Raw genomic sequence first — 16616 nt, forward strand, 5'->3', positions numbered from 1 at the left:
TAGTACAGTGCTTGGCCTGCCCTGCTTGATTTTCCATTCAACCACTCCATCTCACTTAATCTTTCCTTTCTTCTATCCTCCTTTCCTCTTTCAACAATGCAGATGAGATGGAAAAGAGTAAAATCAGCAAAGCTTAGTGTGCTTGGGTGCTTTTGTCCAAGTTTACTGTTCAGTCCCCATCCCAACGGGGAGAAACCCTCCAGAAGGAAATGCCTATTCCATCCCATATTCACTCTCCTCCCACTCCTTCAATTTTAATGATGCTCTGACCTTTGCTGTGGCAGCCTCCTCCTCCTCCCCCTTCTGCATTCCATCAGTGTCATTTCTCTTCCCTATTCCGGGGGTGACATGGGAGCTCTTTCTCCCAGACTAGTCCCTCGTGATCTCACAGTAGAGCCACCTTTGAGTTTCCAGGCTTCTAGGGATCCATGCTTTGGGGGCGGAGGGCTCAGGGCAATGCGAGGCAGGAAGAGGTGGGAATAGGCGACTTTGTCAGTGAGACAGGACCCCTTCCTCTGGATGGGGGCTTCCCGCCGTGACTGGCAGAGGGCAAAGCTTTCAGCAATTCCTTCTGCAACGTTTGTACTTGCCAGCATAAGTACACTCTTGGGAGCTCAGAGAGGTGAAGGGGTCTGCCTAGTTCCCAGGGTTGGGAAATGGTTCATTTGGGGCTCTGGCTTCCCCCTCTTTTCCATCACCCAGTCTCTAACAAACCGAAAGAGCCAAATGAAACAGATGAACAAATCCAAGCCAGACCACCATGTTAATAGCTGAGGTCTTTATTTAAAGTTGTATATACAGTAAAAGCGCTGCAGAGAAACCTACAACGACGGGACAGAACATAAATGTAAATCTCTCTCAACAATTAGCAGCTTAAGATCTATCAACTACAGTGTTACGTTCACAAGTGTCACTTCCATACTTTCCAACCCGTGCAAGTGAGTTTTTTACTCTTTTACACTTTGAAAAAAACACCCTTACAGCTAGTTGATGCCTACTATGGTACCACCTGGCACACACAACACACAGACAGAAAATTTTCTACCTTGCGAGCCACATTCAGAATCCATTCTGTAAGCCCAGATTCAAGGAGAACAATGGGGTTGTGAGGTGGCTGAGGAACTGTAGTGCAACCTCTCTCGGCTCCTCACAAAGCAGTTTGGTTTTCAATGCCAATGTTTCAAAGCACAGAGGTAGCTCCTCCTTGGGCCCAATGCAACATCTCGCCTGACTGGACCTTTCATGTGCATCCCATCAGGAATAGAATCCAACACCGTTCAGATCTCACTTCAGATGCACTTGACCTCACAAACCCAACTAGGAGGAGCTTGGTCAAACCTCGCTTATTATACTGGCTTTAGATTTTTGCCTATATGGACTCCACCCCATTTCACCCAAACCCACAGATGGCTAGCCCTCTTTGCTGTGTCTTGTGGACAAATGCCAAACACATCCCAAAGACTTAAATCTGGTCAGACAGGGTCTTACAGCACAAGCAATGTAAAATGCTAAGAAACCATTCTACAAATTGAACACTGCCACACGCCACATAGACAAGATCCCACGGCACCGAGCCATGCGCTCCCCTGCAGTGACAAGCACACAAGCTTACCCACCCACTCCCTCCCCACCTTCCCCCACACGTGTACACACACACACACACACACACACACACACACACACACACACACACTTTCTCTCGCTCTCTTTTTTTCTCTCACTCTCTCTCCAGGGCTAGGCACCAACTCTCCCAAGTAATCCAGGAATGCTTCACTTCAAAGAGAATGAACACAGCATTTACAAGGAAAAAAAGCCTTAAAGCTAGAGTCAAGTTTCCAACAATATAACAATTATTAAACCATTAGAATGAGGTTACAGAAAAACTTCCAACAGAGAATAAAACCTGGGCTCATCCACACCAGAAAAAAAAAAAAGCCAGACAAAAATGACCCAAAAAAAGAAACCAGCTGCAAAGGCAGCGGGGTACAGAGAAAGAAAATGGAAACAGATGCAGAAGCATAAATGGCATTCAGTGCTGCCAACCACTGGGAATGAAAAAAGGTGGTGTGAGAGGGGGAGAAAGAGAGGTGAGAGAGAGAAGGAGCGGGACATTCTTGTCCCTGACCCTGAATAACAGCCTTCCTAGAACAATTTGTAGGATAAAATGGGAGAAGCCCAGGCCTGCTGACCAGGGCTTACAAGGCTCTCTGACCAAACTGTGTCAGTTCAGGCCAAGTTCAGAAACGAGAAGAAAGATGAGAATTCATAACAGAAGAGTGGGGCAGATGCTTCCTTCCCATGGTTTGAGCACAAAGTCATTGTTTCCAGTGGGTGATAAATTGAACTACTTCTACATGACCTAAGAGAATCCAAGCTCCGGCTACAGAGCCCAAGCTGGAAAGTGATTATGGTTTCCAGCAACTGTCAATCACATCGTACAGATCTCTTCCCTGCTCTGAAGAATCAAACCAAAGCAGAATAGGGCAAAATGCAGAGAGGTGGAGGACATGCTCATCTGGATACAGTTCGGTTCTGAGCCAGAGGACTGTTCCTCCTCATCAAGCTCTCCAGCATTGTGCTGAGAGCAGAGGGTTTTTTTTTTTTTTGGCATGAATCATGCTCATTTTTGCAACCAGGACAGCTCATCCCAGTCAGTTTAATGAGGATGACAGAGGATGGGGGTGGGGGGAGGGTACTGCAATCAACAAAGGGTTACCTGAGTTTCAATATCAAACTGTGATTACAGAGGTGATATGATGGATTTCTGGGAGGAGGCCCAGGGAAAATGGGTGCCAAGAGGACCACACTGGGCTTGTTGCTGGTCTCAGCCTTGGGAACGAGAACAAGGTTGGGTCATCCTCCTTAAACAAAAGCACTGCTCTCCCTGGAGAGGGAGAGAGAGGGAGAGGGAGAAAGAGAGAGGGAGAGAAAGGGGGAAGAGAAGAGGAGAGACAAAAGAGAAGAGAGAAGAGACTAGTCCTGGAATTAGTTCCTAGGCTTGGGGCACACACAAAGCATCACTGCCTACATTTCCTAGTACATATCATCAAATGTCACCTGCACAACAATCGCTGGCAAAGAACTGAGGCCAAGGAACAACAGTGCAATTCTCTAGCATGACAGGGCAGAAAAAGAATCCCTTTTCCTTCCAAGTGACCTGCAGTCTCTGCTCTGATGGAACATGGGGGCTGGTTAAAGGAAAGTGACAGGCCCAGCCAACTTCCACAAACTCTCAGATGCTGCGTTTTAACCCACACTGGTGTCTTCCAGGGCCTGGACTGGAAATGCTTTTCATCAATCCAGGTCAGGACAACAGGTCCCTGGCAAAAACTAATTTCTGGTGCTCGGGGTCCAGCCTCTTCTGTTGCTTCTTCCTCTCTTCTCGTTCTGGGGAATCATCTCAAGTGGCCTCATCAGAGGGAGAGGGAGGGAAAGGAAGAGGGAGGGGGAGGGAGAGGAAGAGGGAGGGGAAGGGGGAGGGAGAGAGGGAGAGAGGGAGGGAAGGGGAGTGGGAGAGAAGGGGAGAGGGAGAGGGAGAGGAAGAGGGAGAGAAGGGGAGAGAGGGGGAGAGAGGGAGAGAGAGGGAGAGAGGGAGAGAGGGGGAGAGAGGGGGAGAGGGGGAGAGAGAGAGACAGAGAGAGAGAGACTCTGAATGGTTGGCTCCCGGGACCACACAAATCATTTCCACTCTGCCTTCGCCTAGAAGGACAACTTTGGTTTCAGTGACTGGGGATACTGTTTTCCAAATGAAAGAAACGCCAGGCGTTAAGACTAACTGTTATTTCCACAGAGTCTCCTTGAGTCTTCCCTCCAGACCAGCCCATCCAGGCTCCCTAAGTAGGGGAGAAGAATTTCTTGTTGTCCGAGGTAGGAATCCAAGCTCCTTCGAGGCAGGTTTAAGAATGCAAGAGCCTTTCCTTCCCCCTCCGCCTTGCTGCCCTGCTCCCGCTTAAGCAAACCCACCCCATCAGCAAACCAAACCAAACCAAAGGTCCAGAGAGAGGAGGGAGGGAGGTTTCCAGATGTGGCATCTGTTGGCAAGGGTATCAGGGTAGGGGCAAGCCCTTGCAAGCAAGACTCACTTCCCTCACTATTTTGGGACAAGACAGATCCCATTTTGTTATCTGTGCATTTCTTCATTTAAAAACGTCACTTTACTTCAAAGGAAAAAAAAAGAACACAACCCTCCCAACCCCTTCCCTCCCCACCAACCCAATAATTATAATATCATAATAATAATAATAATAAAAAATCCTATTAGAAACCATAAGGAAGCACTGAGAGTTTGAGTATTACATTCTTCAAGTATGCTGTTCGGCCTTTTTTGTTTTAAATCTGTGACTGTACACACGTAAAAAAACCTTAAAAGTGCGGCCAAGGGCTTTTGCTTAAGATTAAGTGTTTAGAGGGCAACTTCAAAATACTGGAGGAGGACTGTACAGTTATCGTGTAGGTCATGGCATTTTCATTTCTGTAGTCTAGCCAAAGGTTAAGCAGCCGGACACAAAAATGAGCAAACCGCAGGTTAGCGTGAGCGGTCGACTCGGGTGTGCAAGTCGGAGGAGAGATCCGTGCGATTTCCGCAGCTAAAGAAAACCCACCCTGAATCTATACATTCAGCCGTGGAATGTGCGAGGATTTCACAGTAAAGAGTATCATCCTGGGGGCCAGGGTGGGGCCGTCAGATGAGACAGCAACCAGGTCTAACTGGTCTAAGCGAACCACACTAGTTCATCTTCCTAATGGGGATTAATGCAGGATGGAAATTGCCTATTAGTGTGCTCCAGGTCTTGTTGGTTTTGTGTGGTCACATTTTGAGAACCCTTACGATCTGCATCCTGGGAGAATCATGCTACATAAAAATGATCCAGGATCCTCGGCCCCCCAAAACTTCTTGGATAAAATCTAAAAAATACTATTGCAATCGTGTCTCAGAGAAAAAAAGTTATTCTAAATGTAAACAGATTCACTCGACTCTGGTATTGGTTGAAACTTCAGAGTAAGTCGCTGTCTAATCTTTGCCGCATGCACTCGCCAGAGCTGGGGGCAGCGGCCTCCCCACAACATCATCAGCATCATCTAGGGGGGGAGAAGAACCGTTCCACATGGCTGAAGATCGCGTCCCAGTGCTTCCAGAGAAAGGCAATGAAGACCACGAGGAATAAAGTGCTGAACGTCCGGTTGCGGGTCTTCATGAGAGGGACGATGCAGTTGGCCACGGTCGAGACGAAGACCAGGAGGACAGCCATGAGGGCGAGAAGGATGTTGATGAACTTGCCCAGGAGGTTCCTGGCGGTGGCGTTCTCCAGTCCTTCCAGTTGGACAACCTGCTGCTGCTGCTGCTGCAGCTCCATCTTGGAGATCCGGGTCTGGCAAGCTTCCAGGGCTTCCTGAGGGCCAGAGAGGGGTGGGGGGGGTGGGGAAACAGGCTACTCAGCCAGCGCTGCTGACTCATTCTCTCTCTCCGCCTCCCCCCCTCCCCTGCACCAAGACACGGCTGGCACGAGTCAGCAAGCCCTGAATGTCCTAAGGAAGTTGTCAGGCCACGTGGCTTGGAATGAGCCCTTACACGAAAGGCAGGCCAACTAGAAGCCAGACACGCAACTGACGATGGGAGCAACCACCCATCGTCTCCCAAGTTTGAGGGCCCTTTCTATGGTGGCCGGTGGGGCTCCTGCACCCAATCTGTCAACCTGGGGGGGACTAGCTGGAAGCGGGTGCCCACATAGCCCTACTGAGAGCTCACCTCCTCCAGGAGGCCTTCCCAGACTGAGCCCCTTCCTTCCTCTCCCCCTCCCCCCCCCATCCCCCGCCTTACCTCCTTCCCCTCCCCACAGCACCTGTATATGTTTGTACATATTTATTACTCTATTTATTTATTTATTTCACTTGTACGTATTTATTCTATTTATTTTATTTTGTTAATATGTTTAGTTTTGTTGTCTGTCTCCCCCTTCTAGACTGTGAGTCCGCTGTTGGGTAGGGGCTGTCTCTATATGTTGCCAACTTGTGCTTCCAAGCGCTTAGTGCTCTGCACACAGTAAGCGCTCAATAAATACGATTGAATGAATGAATGAATGAACATAGGACCCAATAGGTCTTTGCTGTCTTGAATGGATTGACTTTGAGGCTCGGGGCCCTCTTTTAATTCAAGAAAATGACTTCCCTCGGTAGTGCTAATTCTGGAGGTAGGGATGAGCCCAGAGGTCATTTCTGATCCTGCGTTCCAATTTCCTCAGGCCTCTGAAGGCTGAGATGAGAACTGACAATAGCTCCAGGTCCTGCCCTGACATTACCGAGGAGAGATGGCTACTTACTACCCTCCCCTCCACCCCCAATCCTATCCTCCCCAGGGCAAGGCCTTAGACCCTGTGTTGTTTTTTTTCAAATGGTATTTGTTAAGTGCTGGGGCATTTACAAGGTAATCAGGATGGACGTGGTCCATATCCCACATGGGGATAACAGTCTTAATCTCCATTTTACAGATGAGGTAACTGAGTGAGGCACAAAGAAGTTAAGTGACTTGCCCAAGGTCACACGATAGACAAGTGGCGGAGCCGGGATTAGAACCCAGGTCCTCCAACTCCCCAGGTCTGGGCTCTTTCCACTAGGCCATGCTGCTTCTTTTCCCTCAGCAAATGGACCCCATTTCAATCAATCAACCGTATTTACTGAGCACTTACTGCAGAGCATTGTATTAGGCACTAGGGAGAGTTGGTAGACACGTTCCCTGAACTTTATCAAAACTCTCTTCTCAGAGGCCCAGGGCTTCCCTTAATGTTCTGAGTTTCTGAGCAGCTTCATCCAGGCTCGAGAACACGGGGCTGGTGTCAGTGTTCTAGAGGCCTCTTCCGGTTGAGCTAAACTCAGGGGATGGGAAGACTCAACAAGGGCACCCAAATTCTTCTCCTACCCTCACCCTGCTAGCCCACCTCATCCTGTCTGAGCACTTGGGAAGGGGGTGAGCTGGTAAAAAAAAAACGAAGCTTATCAAATGGTCTTACATGAGAAACTGAAAATATCTGTCCCTTCATCATTCATTCATTCAATCATATTTATTGAGCACTTACTGTGAGCACAACACTGTACTAAGCGCTTGGGAAGTACAAGTTGGCAACATATAGAGACGGTCCCTACCCAACAGCGGGCTCATAGTCTAGAAGACTGGAAGTCATCAGAAAGTCATCAGAAAGGAAAGACACCATTCCAGGAGATCTGGAAAAGGGAAGCGACTACTGGAAATTCCCTAACTATGGGGCTGTTTGCTGATGTTTCCTGGCCAGGTCCTGTTTCCATGGGTGGGTTTACTTAAAAAAACTCCCCAAGTCCCAGGGAATGTGTTTCCCTGGGAGACACTTCCTTATCTGGGCAAGTCAAAGGCAGACTGTCTCCCCCTTCTAGACTGTGAACCCGCTGTTGGGTAGGGACCATCTTTATATGTTGCCAACTTGTACTTTCCAAGTGCTTAGTACAGTGCTCTGCACTGCGCTCAATAAATATGATTGAATGAATGAATGAATGAATCACTTCCCCATTTGTTTGTAGTGGAAAAGTGGCACTAGCTCCCATCCTCCCTTTTTTTTTATGGCATTTATTAAGCACTTACTATGTGCAAAGCACTGTTCTAAGTGCTGGGGAGGTTACAAGATGATCAGGTTGTCCCATGGGGGGCTCACAGTCTTCATCCCCATTTTACAGATGAGGGAACTCAGGCTCAGAGAAGTTAAGTTCTACACTCACTCCCTTGGTGACCTCATTCGCTCCCACGGCTTCAACTATCATCTCTACGCTGATGACACCCGGATCTACATCTCTGCCCCTGCTCTCTCCCCCTCTTTCCAGGCTCGCATCTCCTCCTGCCTTCAGGACATCTCCATCTGGATGTCTGCCCGCCACCTAAAACTCAACATGTCCAAGACTGAATTCCTTTTCTTCCCTCCCAAACCCTGCCCTCTCCCTGACTTTCCCATCTCTGTTGACGGCACTACCATCCTTCCCGTCTCACAAGCCCGCAACCTTGGTGTCATCCTCGACTCCGCTCTCTCATTCACCCCTCACATCCGAGCCGTCACCAAAACCTGCTGGTCTCAGCTCCGCAACATTGCCAAGATCCGCCCTTTCCTCTCCATCCAAACCACTACCCTGCTCATTCAAGCTCTCATCCTATCCCGTCTGGACTACTGCATCAGCCTTCTCTCTGATCTCCCATCCTCGTGTCTCTCCCCACTTCAATCCATACTTCACACCGCTGCCCGGATTGTCTTTGTCCAGAAACACTCTGGGCATGTTACTCCCCTCCTCAAAAATCTCCAGTGGCTACCAATCAATCTGCGCATCAGGCAAAAACTCCTCACCCTGGGCTTCAAGGCTCTCCATCACCTCGCCCCCTCGTACCTCACCTCCCTTCTCTCCTTCTACAGCTCAGCCCACACCCTCCGCTCCTCTGCCGCTAATCTCCTCACTGTGCCTCGTTCTTGCCTGTCCCGCCATTGACCCCCGGCCCACGTCCTCCCCCAGGCCTGGAATGCCCTCCCTCTGCCCATCCGCCAAGCTAGCTCTCTTCCTTCAAGGCCCTCCTGAGAGCTCACCTCCTCCAGGAGGCCTTCCCAGACTGAGCCCCTTCCTTCCTCTCCCCCTCGTCCCCCTCTCCATCCCCCCCATCTTACCTCCTTCCCTTCCCCACAGCACCTGTATATGTGTATATATGTTTGTACATATTTATTACTCTATTTATTTTACTTGTACCTATCTAGTCTATTTATTTTATTTTGTTAGTATGTTTGGTTTTGTTCTCTCTCTCCCCCTTCTAGACTGTGAGCCCACTGTTGGGTAGGGACTGTCTCTATGTGTTGCCAGCTTGTACTTCCCAAGTGCTTAGTACAGTGCTCTGCACACAGTAAGCGCTCAATAAATACGATTGACTAATTAACTGATTGATTACGTGACTTGCCCAAAGTCACACAGCTGACAATTGGTGGAGCCGGGATTTGAACCCAAGACCTCTGACTCCAAAGCCCGTGCTCATTTCCACTGAGCCACGCTGCTTCTCTAACCACCCTTGACCATTGGGACCCAAGTTTTGTGTGAGCGGACCCCGCGGGTAAAGGTCTGTGTTTGGCCTAAAGTGCAGCCACTCCATGGGGGTTCCTGTCATCCTCGGAAAGAAGCAGACTTCCCTATGCCCCATTTCACAGCAGCAAAGGGTCACCCTGCATTTCATAATCGCTCTGCTCACACCAGGAATAAAAAGTACCCTCTGCTCTACCCTGCTTTCCACTCCTGCTCCCAGGCCTGGGGGGCTGACCTGAATGTCTCGGGCCCTTTCATAAGACTGGTAGGCAATTTTCTCCTCCATGCTGGCCAGTTCTTGCTTAAGGTTCAAAATTTCATTCTGATGGAGCTCAGTCAGGTCATTTAATTGCTCCTCCAATCGTTCACATCTAGAAAGAGGAAAAGAAAGATTGCCATAATTATTCTGCATCATCTGTTTTCTACGAAATGCTTTTCCCACCAATAGTATTTATTGGTTCATCCCCTTAACCACCCGTTTCCTCTTGGGGAAAAAAAACGCAAAACGCCAAAACAAAAAACTCAAAGCCCAGAGAGGTTAGGAGAATTGCCCAAGGTCACACAGCACTCCCATGCTGGAATTAGAACTCTTAGCCCCCTGAATTTATAGCCAGTGGCTGATCCACACTACGGAGACGGCAAGCTCTTCTGTGACAACCAACATATCATTCTCAACACAGGAGAACTGGTAGCCCTGGGTAATTGTAAACACACGGAGCCCTGAAGACATTTTTACTGGTTAAGTCTGAGTAGCACAGAAGGAAAGTGTGTCAATGTAAAGCACAAATGATAACCAACCTCCTTTGTGTCATGACCTCATCCCAGGCCTGGGCAAGCAACATGGTGAGACTTTGGAGTTTTTTGTTCTTTCCTCTCCAACGCCTATTCAGGATTTAATGCAATTAACACCATTTCTTCTTCATTTTTCCACAGCTATTGGAATAACTCTAGCGCTAATTTTAAAAACTGAACGGGAGGAGAGAACAGTATGGGAAGTGAGGCATCCTACGGTCAGACCTATGGCTGATAATTACCCAACAGAAATAACGTTCTCTGTTAGAATTCCAGTTTAAATACTTAGCTTTCACTAAGGATTTTCAGGCCAGATGCTGAAGCATAAGCTGAACCTGCTCATGATCCTCCCAGACTTTTTTATTTTAATTTCTTCCAGGGTAGCAAACCAATAAAGAATTCTAAGAAACATGTAATAGTCATCCCATTCAGGGGGTCATCAATTTCGGCATCATCTAAATGTCTAATTTGGGGATCCTCCCATGCCTCCAAAGTGGCTAGTGGGACTGCTAAAAGTCCTGCTTTTGTGTTTTTTTTTCCCAGCTCCTTGTGGGCAGGGAACATGTCTACCAACTCTGTTATGCTGTCCTCTCCCAAGCATTTAGCACAGTGCTCTGCACACAGTAAGTGCTCAATAAATACCATTGATTGATGGACTGATTGGCAGGTGGGAATGTGTAGTAGGGGTGAAGCAACTGGTAAGTACTGCTCCGCATCTTTCTCCTTCCCTCTTCCCTTCTGGATCTGTTTTTCAATCTTTTTTCTTGCCTGGCTTTTTGGCCCCTCTTTGAGTTTTGGATAACATAGTCATCTTAGATTAAGAGAGATACGAAATCAACGCCGGGAACTGCAAATAGAGCCTGCAACCTCACAGCGCGGGCACATTCTTTATGAGAGCACAGTCGGGGGAAGACCATTGGCTCCATGTGGCTCTTGTCCCATTGCATCAGCAGACACAGACAGAGGTGTCAGAAATCAATCATCCAATCAATCAAGCAATAAACGGTATTTATTGAGGCTTACTCTGTTCAGAGCACTGTGCTAAATGCTCCTCTTAACGCTAACCTTCTTACCGTACCTCAATATCATCTATATTGCTGCCGACCTCTCATCTGCATCCTGTCTCGGGCCTGGAACACCCTCCCTCCTCAAAACCAACAACCCCAATCCAAAGGCTTATTGAAGGCACATCTCCTCCAAGAGGACTTCCCTGACTATGCACTCCTTTCCTCTTCTCCTTCTCCCTTCTGCATTGCTCTGACTTGCTCCCTTCACTCATCCCCCCCACCCCAGCCCCACAACACTGAGGTACATATCTGTAATTGATTTATTTATTTTTTAAATGTCCGTCTTTCCCTGTAGACTGTATGCTCGTTGTGGACAGGGAATGTGTCTGTGATACTGTACCCTCTTGAGAGCTTAGTACAGTGCTCTGCACACAGTAAGCGCTCAATAAATACTATTAACTGACTGGCTAGCAGACACTAAGGTACTTTCCATTATAAGGGGATGAAGGAAAAGTGGGTATGTGAGTGAGTGCTTACGTAGTAGGGGAGGTAAGATGATATATCTAGCACTACTACAGGTGGTTGTAAGCACACAAGTGCACAGCTGGTGTAAGAGTGCTGTGGTGGGAGATAGGGGCATATAAAATAGTACAGTGATCTGTACATAGTAAGTGCTCAATAAATACGATTGAATGAATAAATTGATGAGGTCATGCAATTTCAGAAGGGCTTGCGATATGGGGAGAGTTGTGGTCTGGCACATTTGAGTGGGTAAGGAGTTCCAGAGGGGAGAGAGAGAGCAAGGGATCAGAGATCATCATCAATCGTATTTATTGAGCGCTTACTATGTGCAGAGCACTGTACTAAGCGCTTGGGAAGTACAAATTGGCAACATATAGAGACAGTCCCTACCCAACAGTGGGCTCACAGTCTAAAAGAGTGGGCTCACAGTCTAAAAGACGAGATGGAAGAGATGAGAACGAGGCTCAGTGGCTATGTTAGTTTGAGGGAAACTAAGAGTCCGGGCTGGGGTGTAGTGGGAGGAAGAGTGGATTGGTATATGAGGGAGGGAGCTGACTGAGTACCTTAAAGCTAATGGGCAGGTGTTTCTGCTCAATGTGATGAGATATGGGCAACCATTGGAGGTTTTGGGGAGTGCCAAGACGTGTGCAGTACGTGTTTTAGAAGACTGATTTGGGCAGCAGAGTGAAGTGTGAACAAAAGGAGGAAGGCAGGGAAACCATTGAGGAGGCTGGATGCAGCAGTCAAGTCCCTCTAGATTGTAAGCTCGTTATGGGCAGGGATTCTGCTGTACTGTCCTCCCAAGCACCAAGTACAGTGCTCTGCTCATAGTAAGCGCTCAATAAATACCGTGGATTGATTGGTTGCCTGGACCAGGGTGGTGGCCAATCAGATGGAGAAGAATGGTCAGATCCAAGAAATGCAACAGAGCAAAAACCAACTGCATGTAATGATAAATTGAACTTGGAAGAAAAAAGAGGAGTCCAGAATAATGCCAAGATTGTGGACTTTGGAGGAAGGAAAAATAGTGATGCTGTCAACTGGGATAGGAAAGCTACTGGGAGGAGAGGAGTTGGGAGGGAAAACGAAGAGTTCACCTGAAGATATAACTGAGCTTAAGGTAATAATAATAATTATGGTATTTGTTAAGCGCTTATTACGGGCTAGGCACTGTACTAAACACTGGGGTGGATACAAGCAAATCAGGTTGGACACAGTCCTGGTCCCACGTGGGGCTCACAGTCTCATTCCCATTTTACAGACGAGGTAACTCAGGCACGAAGAAGTGAAGTGATTTGCCCAAGGTCCCACACTTATGACCTTCTGACTCCCAGGCCCGTGCCCTAGCCACTCCATCGAGCTAAGACATGTATGTAGAGATGTTCTAGAGGAAATGAGCATCTTCACACAATGGACAGACAACCAGCACCTTCAAGGCTGCACTGTTCAGTGCGTACTAACTGAAAAGCTCAAGCCACCCACATTGCAGTCTTGGCCAATGGCGACTCCACCCAACGGTCGGGATGGGGTTGGAAACATCATGCCATAAGCAGCTCCCCTCGAGCCATCTGTACAGGAAGAGTAGCCACCTCGGGTAGGGCAGGCTGAAGTGATTTGCTCTGCCGATTAGTAATTGTTCACCTTCTAACAACAGTTTTAAGGAGGGGAAATTTACAGAAGTAGCACCTCCACCAAATAAATGAATCTGGGTCACATTTCAGCTCGGGGAACAGTATGAGTGCTGGGACAGCCCTGACTCTGAGTTAAATGGCATCATAGGCTAACTGGTGCCTCCCAACCCTCCAGCATGCCAGATAAGGAAGCAATTACTGGGCATACACATCTCAAGACTATGAAGCTTCTCTCTATTTGCATAAATATATAGACAGAGGCTTCATATTTTTGGTGAGTGGCATAATAAATATGGTATGTGTCAAGCACTGTTTTAAGTGCTGGGGTGGAAACAAGGAAATCGGGCTGGACACAGTCACTGTCCTGCCTCATTTTACAGATGAGGACACTGAGGCACGGAGCAGTTAAGTGATGAATGGAAGACGCCACAGTGCCACAGCAGACGAGTGGCAAAGTTGGGATTAGAGTCCAGGTTTCTTACACTAGGCCATGGTGCTTCTCTCTTTAAGATTCTTCCAGGGTGGCTGGACAGCTTGGGGATGTACATAATTCTTCTGCGTGTGCACTCATCTTCCTCTATAAAGCTGCACAGTTTGCGATTGAGTGTTTTTGTCTGGTCCGAACAACCAGGATCAGCAGGTATCCTGACCATTTGATGCTACTGTAGGATGCCTCACTGGCAACTCTAGCTCGACACGTCCCAAACTTGAAAGTCTCCTAAGAGGAGATTCCCAAATCCTCTCTCCCACCTAACTTTTCCCTCGCAATTGGCAATGCCGGCATCTTCTCCGTCTCTCAAGACTGCAACCACTGCACTCCAGCTCCCATGCTTGGCTGCTCTCCAGTCGACCTCGCTATAGTCTCTAGAGCTGCTGACCCCTCGGCTCACACCCTCCCTTCTTCCAGAAACTCCCTCCCCCTTCCACATCTGGCAGACCACTGCTCTCCCCTTCTTCAAGGTCCTTTCCTGATTAAGCTCTCATCTGCCTATCCTATTTCCTCCTCTATTGCAACGTCAGCACTTCTGCATCCCCTAAGCGTTTATGTACTCACACCACCCTGTTGTGTTTATGTCTACAGCTTTATAATCTATTCCTTCCCCCTACCTGTAATTTACTTCAGCGTCTAATTCTCTCACTAGACTGTAAGCTTCTCCAGGGCAGGGACTGTGGCTAAGAAGCAGCATGGCTTAGTGGAAAGAGCCCAAGCTTGGGAATCAGAGGTCGTGGGTTCCAACCCCAGCTCTGCCACTTGTCTGCTGTGTGACCTTGGGCAAGTCACTTCACTTCTCTGGGCCTCAGTTACCTCATCTGTAAAATGGGGACTAAGACTGTGAGCCCCACGTGGGATAACCCGATAACTTTGTATCCACCCCAGTATTTAGAACAGTGCTTGGCACATAGTAAGCACTTAGCAAATGCCATAATTATTATTATTACCAAACTGCACTGTAGTCTCCTAAGCTCTGAGTCGAGCGCTCTGCCCAGAATACGCCCTCAATGAATACGACTGGACAGAGCAGCAGTTGGAATTCAAGTGTTTTTGGTGCCTATGGATCCAGTTCAAACCCCAACTAATCACAGCTCCTGGTCTTTGCTTCCTTTCTCAAGACACACGGAAGACCCGGAGAAGGGTGCCCCGCTGCCAGAAAAGAAAAGCCGCAGCTGCTACAGGGTAGCTAAAATCCTGTGGTGCTGCCACAGACATAACCCTGGTAAATATACACTCCCAATCGGCAGGAAACACCAGGGAGGAAGTGAAGAAAGCCATAAATCTTGAGGCCCAGGCATATTTTGATGAGCGAAGAAGCTGGCAAAATGCCCACGGACCCTTGGAACGTGGGACTCCCGGTTTGTTCTGCAACATGTTTAATTCAATTTGATGGGACTTCCCATTGCTGAACTGAGTTAGCAATGTTTTGGCTCAGGTTCTGGAGCTGTGGAAGGCTTTATTTTTGTTCCCTGACAGGAGCCACAGCCTGAAACCTATTATTCTGGGTTTCTGGCTGTGTGATAATCCCGTAACTGAGTTTCAGTGCCAGCAGCTACTAGTTGTATGAAGCAGAGATTTACATTACTTGTAAGAGAAGCTTTTGTCTAGAGAAGAGCTGATACAAAGCCTAGTGAATTCATCTATTTTGGACAACTCCATCGATCCATATTATCAATCCCTTAAAATCCCATCTCCTCCAAGAAGCCTTCCCTAAACCCTCATTTCCCCTACTCCCTCACTCTTCTACGTCACCTACGCACTCAAATCTGTACCTTTTAAGCACTTGATATTCACTCTCCCTTCTCCTCACAAGTACTTATGCACATAGCTATAATTTATTTTCATGTCTATCTCCCCTTCTCGGCTGTCAGCTCCTTGTGGGCAGGGATTGTGTCTACCAACTCTGCTCTCCTGAGTGCTTAGTACAATGCTCTGCACACACTAAGCCCTCAATACATGCCGGTGATTGACTGATAGATTCGGCATCTCACTGGAACACCCGAAGTCCAACAGCTACAGCAATAATTACTAAACAAGGCATTCTTCCACCACCTGTTCTCGTGCAGCCCAAAGTAAAGATGCCATTTTATTCCAGGAGCATGTCCCCAGGTAGTAGATGAGGGAAGGGAGACAAAAAGAAGTGAAGAAACTCTCCCTAGGGTTCATCACCAGCAACTATTGGAACCAGGGTTCCAATCCAGGTCTCATTTCCCAGTCTGTAGCTCAATCCCCTAGAACACTTCCCTTTAGAAAGCTAAAATTTCATTTTCTGTTTTAAGGCACTGCCTTCAAACTCCATTAAATTTAAGGTGTCCAGGAAGTGTAGTGCCCTAAACATTCTGAATTTCAAAGCCGCACTCCCCCTTCCCCCAACCCAATGATACGCACTAAACAAACATCACAATTTGAAAAGATATTATTTCTGTTATTAAATGAGGGGTAGGATTTCACCTAAGTCTTCCTCTTCCATGTGTCTCTCTTCCCAATTTTCGACCTGTCTCTCCCTCTGAATTTCTCTGTGACAGTTGCACGCCCATGGGTGCTGTTCCCAACCATTTCTGCTTGAAAACAGAGCACCAGGGGAGGCCTCCAGTTGTTAAAAATAATAATAATGATAATAGTATTTGTTAAGTGCTTACTATGTTCCAAGCAGTGTTCTAAACACTGGGGTGGACACAAGATAATCATGTCCCACATGGGGCTCACAGTCTAAACAGGAAGGAGAACAGGTATTGAATCCCCATTTTGCAGCTGAGGGAACTGAGGCACAGAGAACTCAAGTGACTTGCCCAAGGTCACACAGCAGATACGCGGCAGAACGGGAATCAGAATCCAGGTCTTCTGACTCCCAGGCCCATACTCTTTCCACCAGGATATGCTGCTTCTTAAAGTTGTAAGTTTTAAAGTTATACACTCTTCCTTGCAAGGGGACCCCGTTTTTCAAAAGGAGACAACGTAGCTGATGGCACATCAGGATCCATTCAAAAAGAGAAAACCCAATTTCTTGGGAGTGTTTATAAGATGCCGATATCTTGGGCCATATTTTGGTTGGCGGATCCCTCTCCAACAGACTGGACTAGCTACCCCAAACTCATTAGGACT

General features: G+C 47.8%; 1 protein-coding gene across 3 annotated transcripts in view; it reads right to left on the reverse strand.

The window, feature by feature from the left end:
- Positions 1 to 4260: 4260 nt before the first annotated feature.
- The window catches only part of TMCC1 (transmembrane and coiled-coil domain family 1), a 219050-nt gene continuing 206694 nt past the window's right edge, over positions 4261 to 16616 (reverse strand). For all 3 annotated transcript variants that reach the window (XM_038772024.1, XM_038772022.1, XM_038772023.1), the window contains 2 exons: positions 9305 to 9440; positions 4261 to 5390 (listed from right to left, as the gene is read on the reverse strand). In XM_038772024.1, coding sequence (XP_038627952.1) covers positions 5076 to 5390; positions 9305 to 9440 — 451 coding nt within the window. In that variant the 3' untranslated portion in view covers positions 4261 to 5075. The remainder of the gene's footprint in view (positions 5391 to 9304; positions 9441 to 16616) is intronic.

This window comes from Tachyglossus aculeatus, chromosome X1, assembly GCF_015852505.1.
Source record: "Tachyglossus aculeatus isolate mTacAcu1 chromosome X1, mTacAcu1.pri, whole genome shotgun sequence".
NCBI lineage: Eukaryota > Metazoa > Chordata > Mammalia > Monotremata > Tachyglossidae > Tachyglossus > Tachyglossus aculeatus.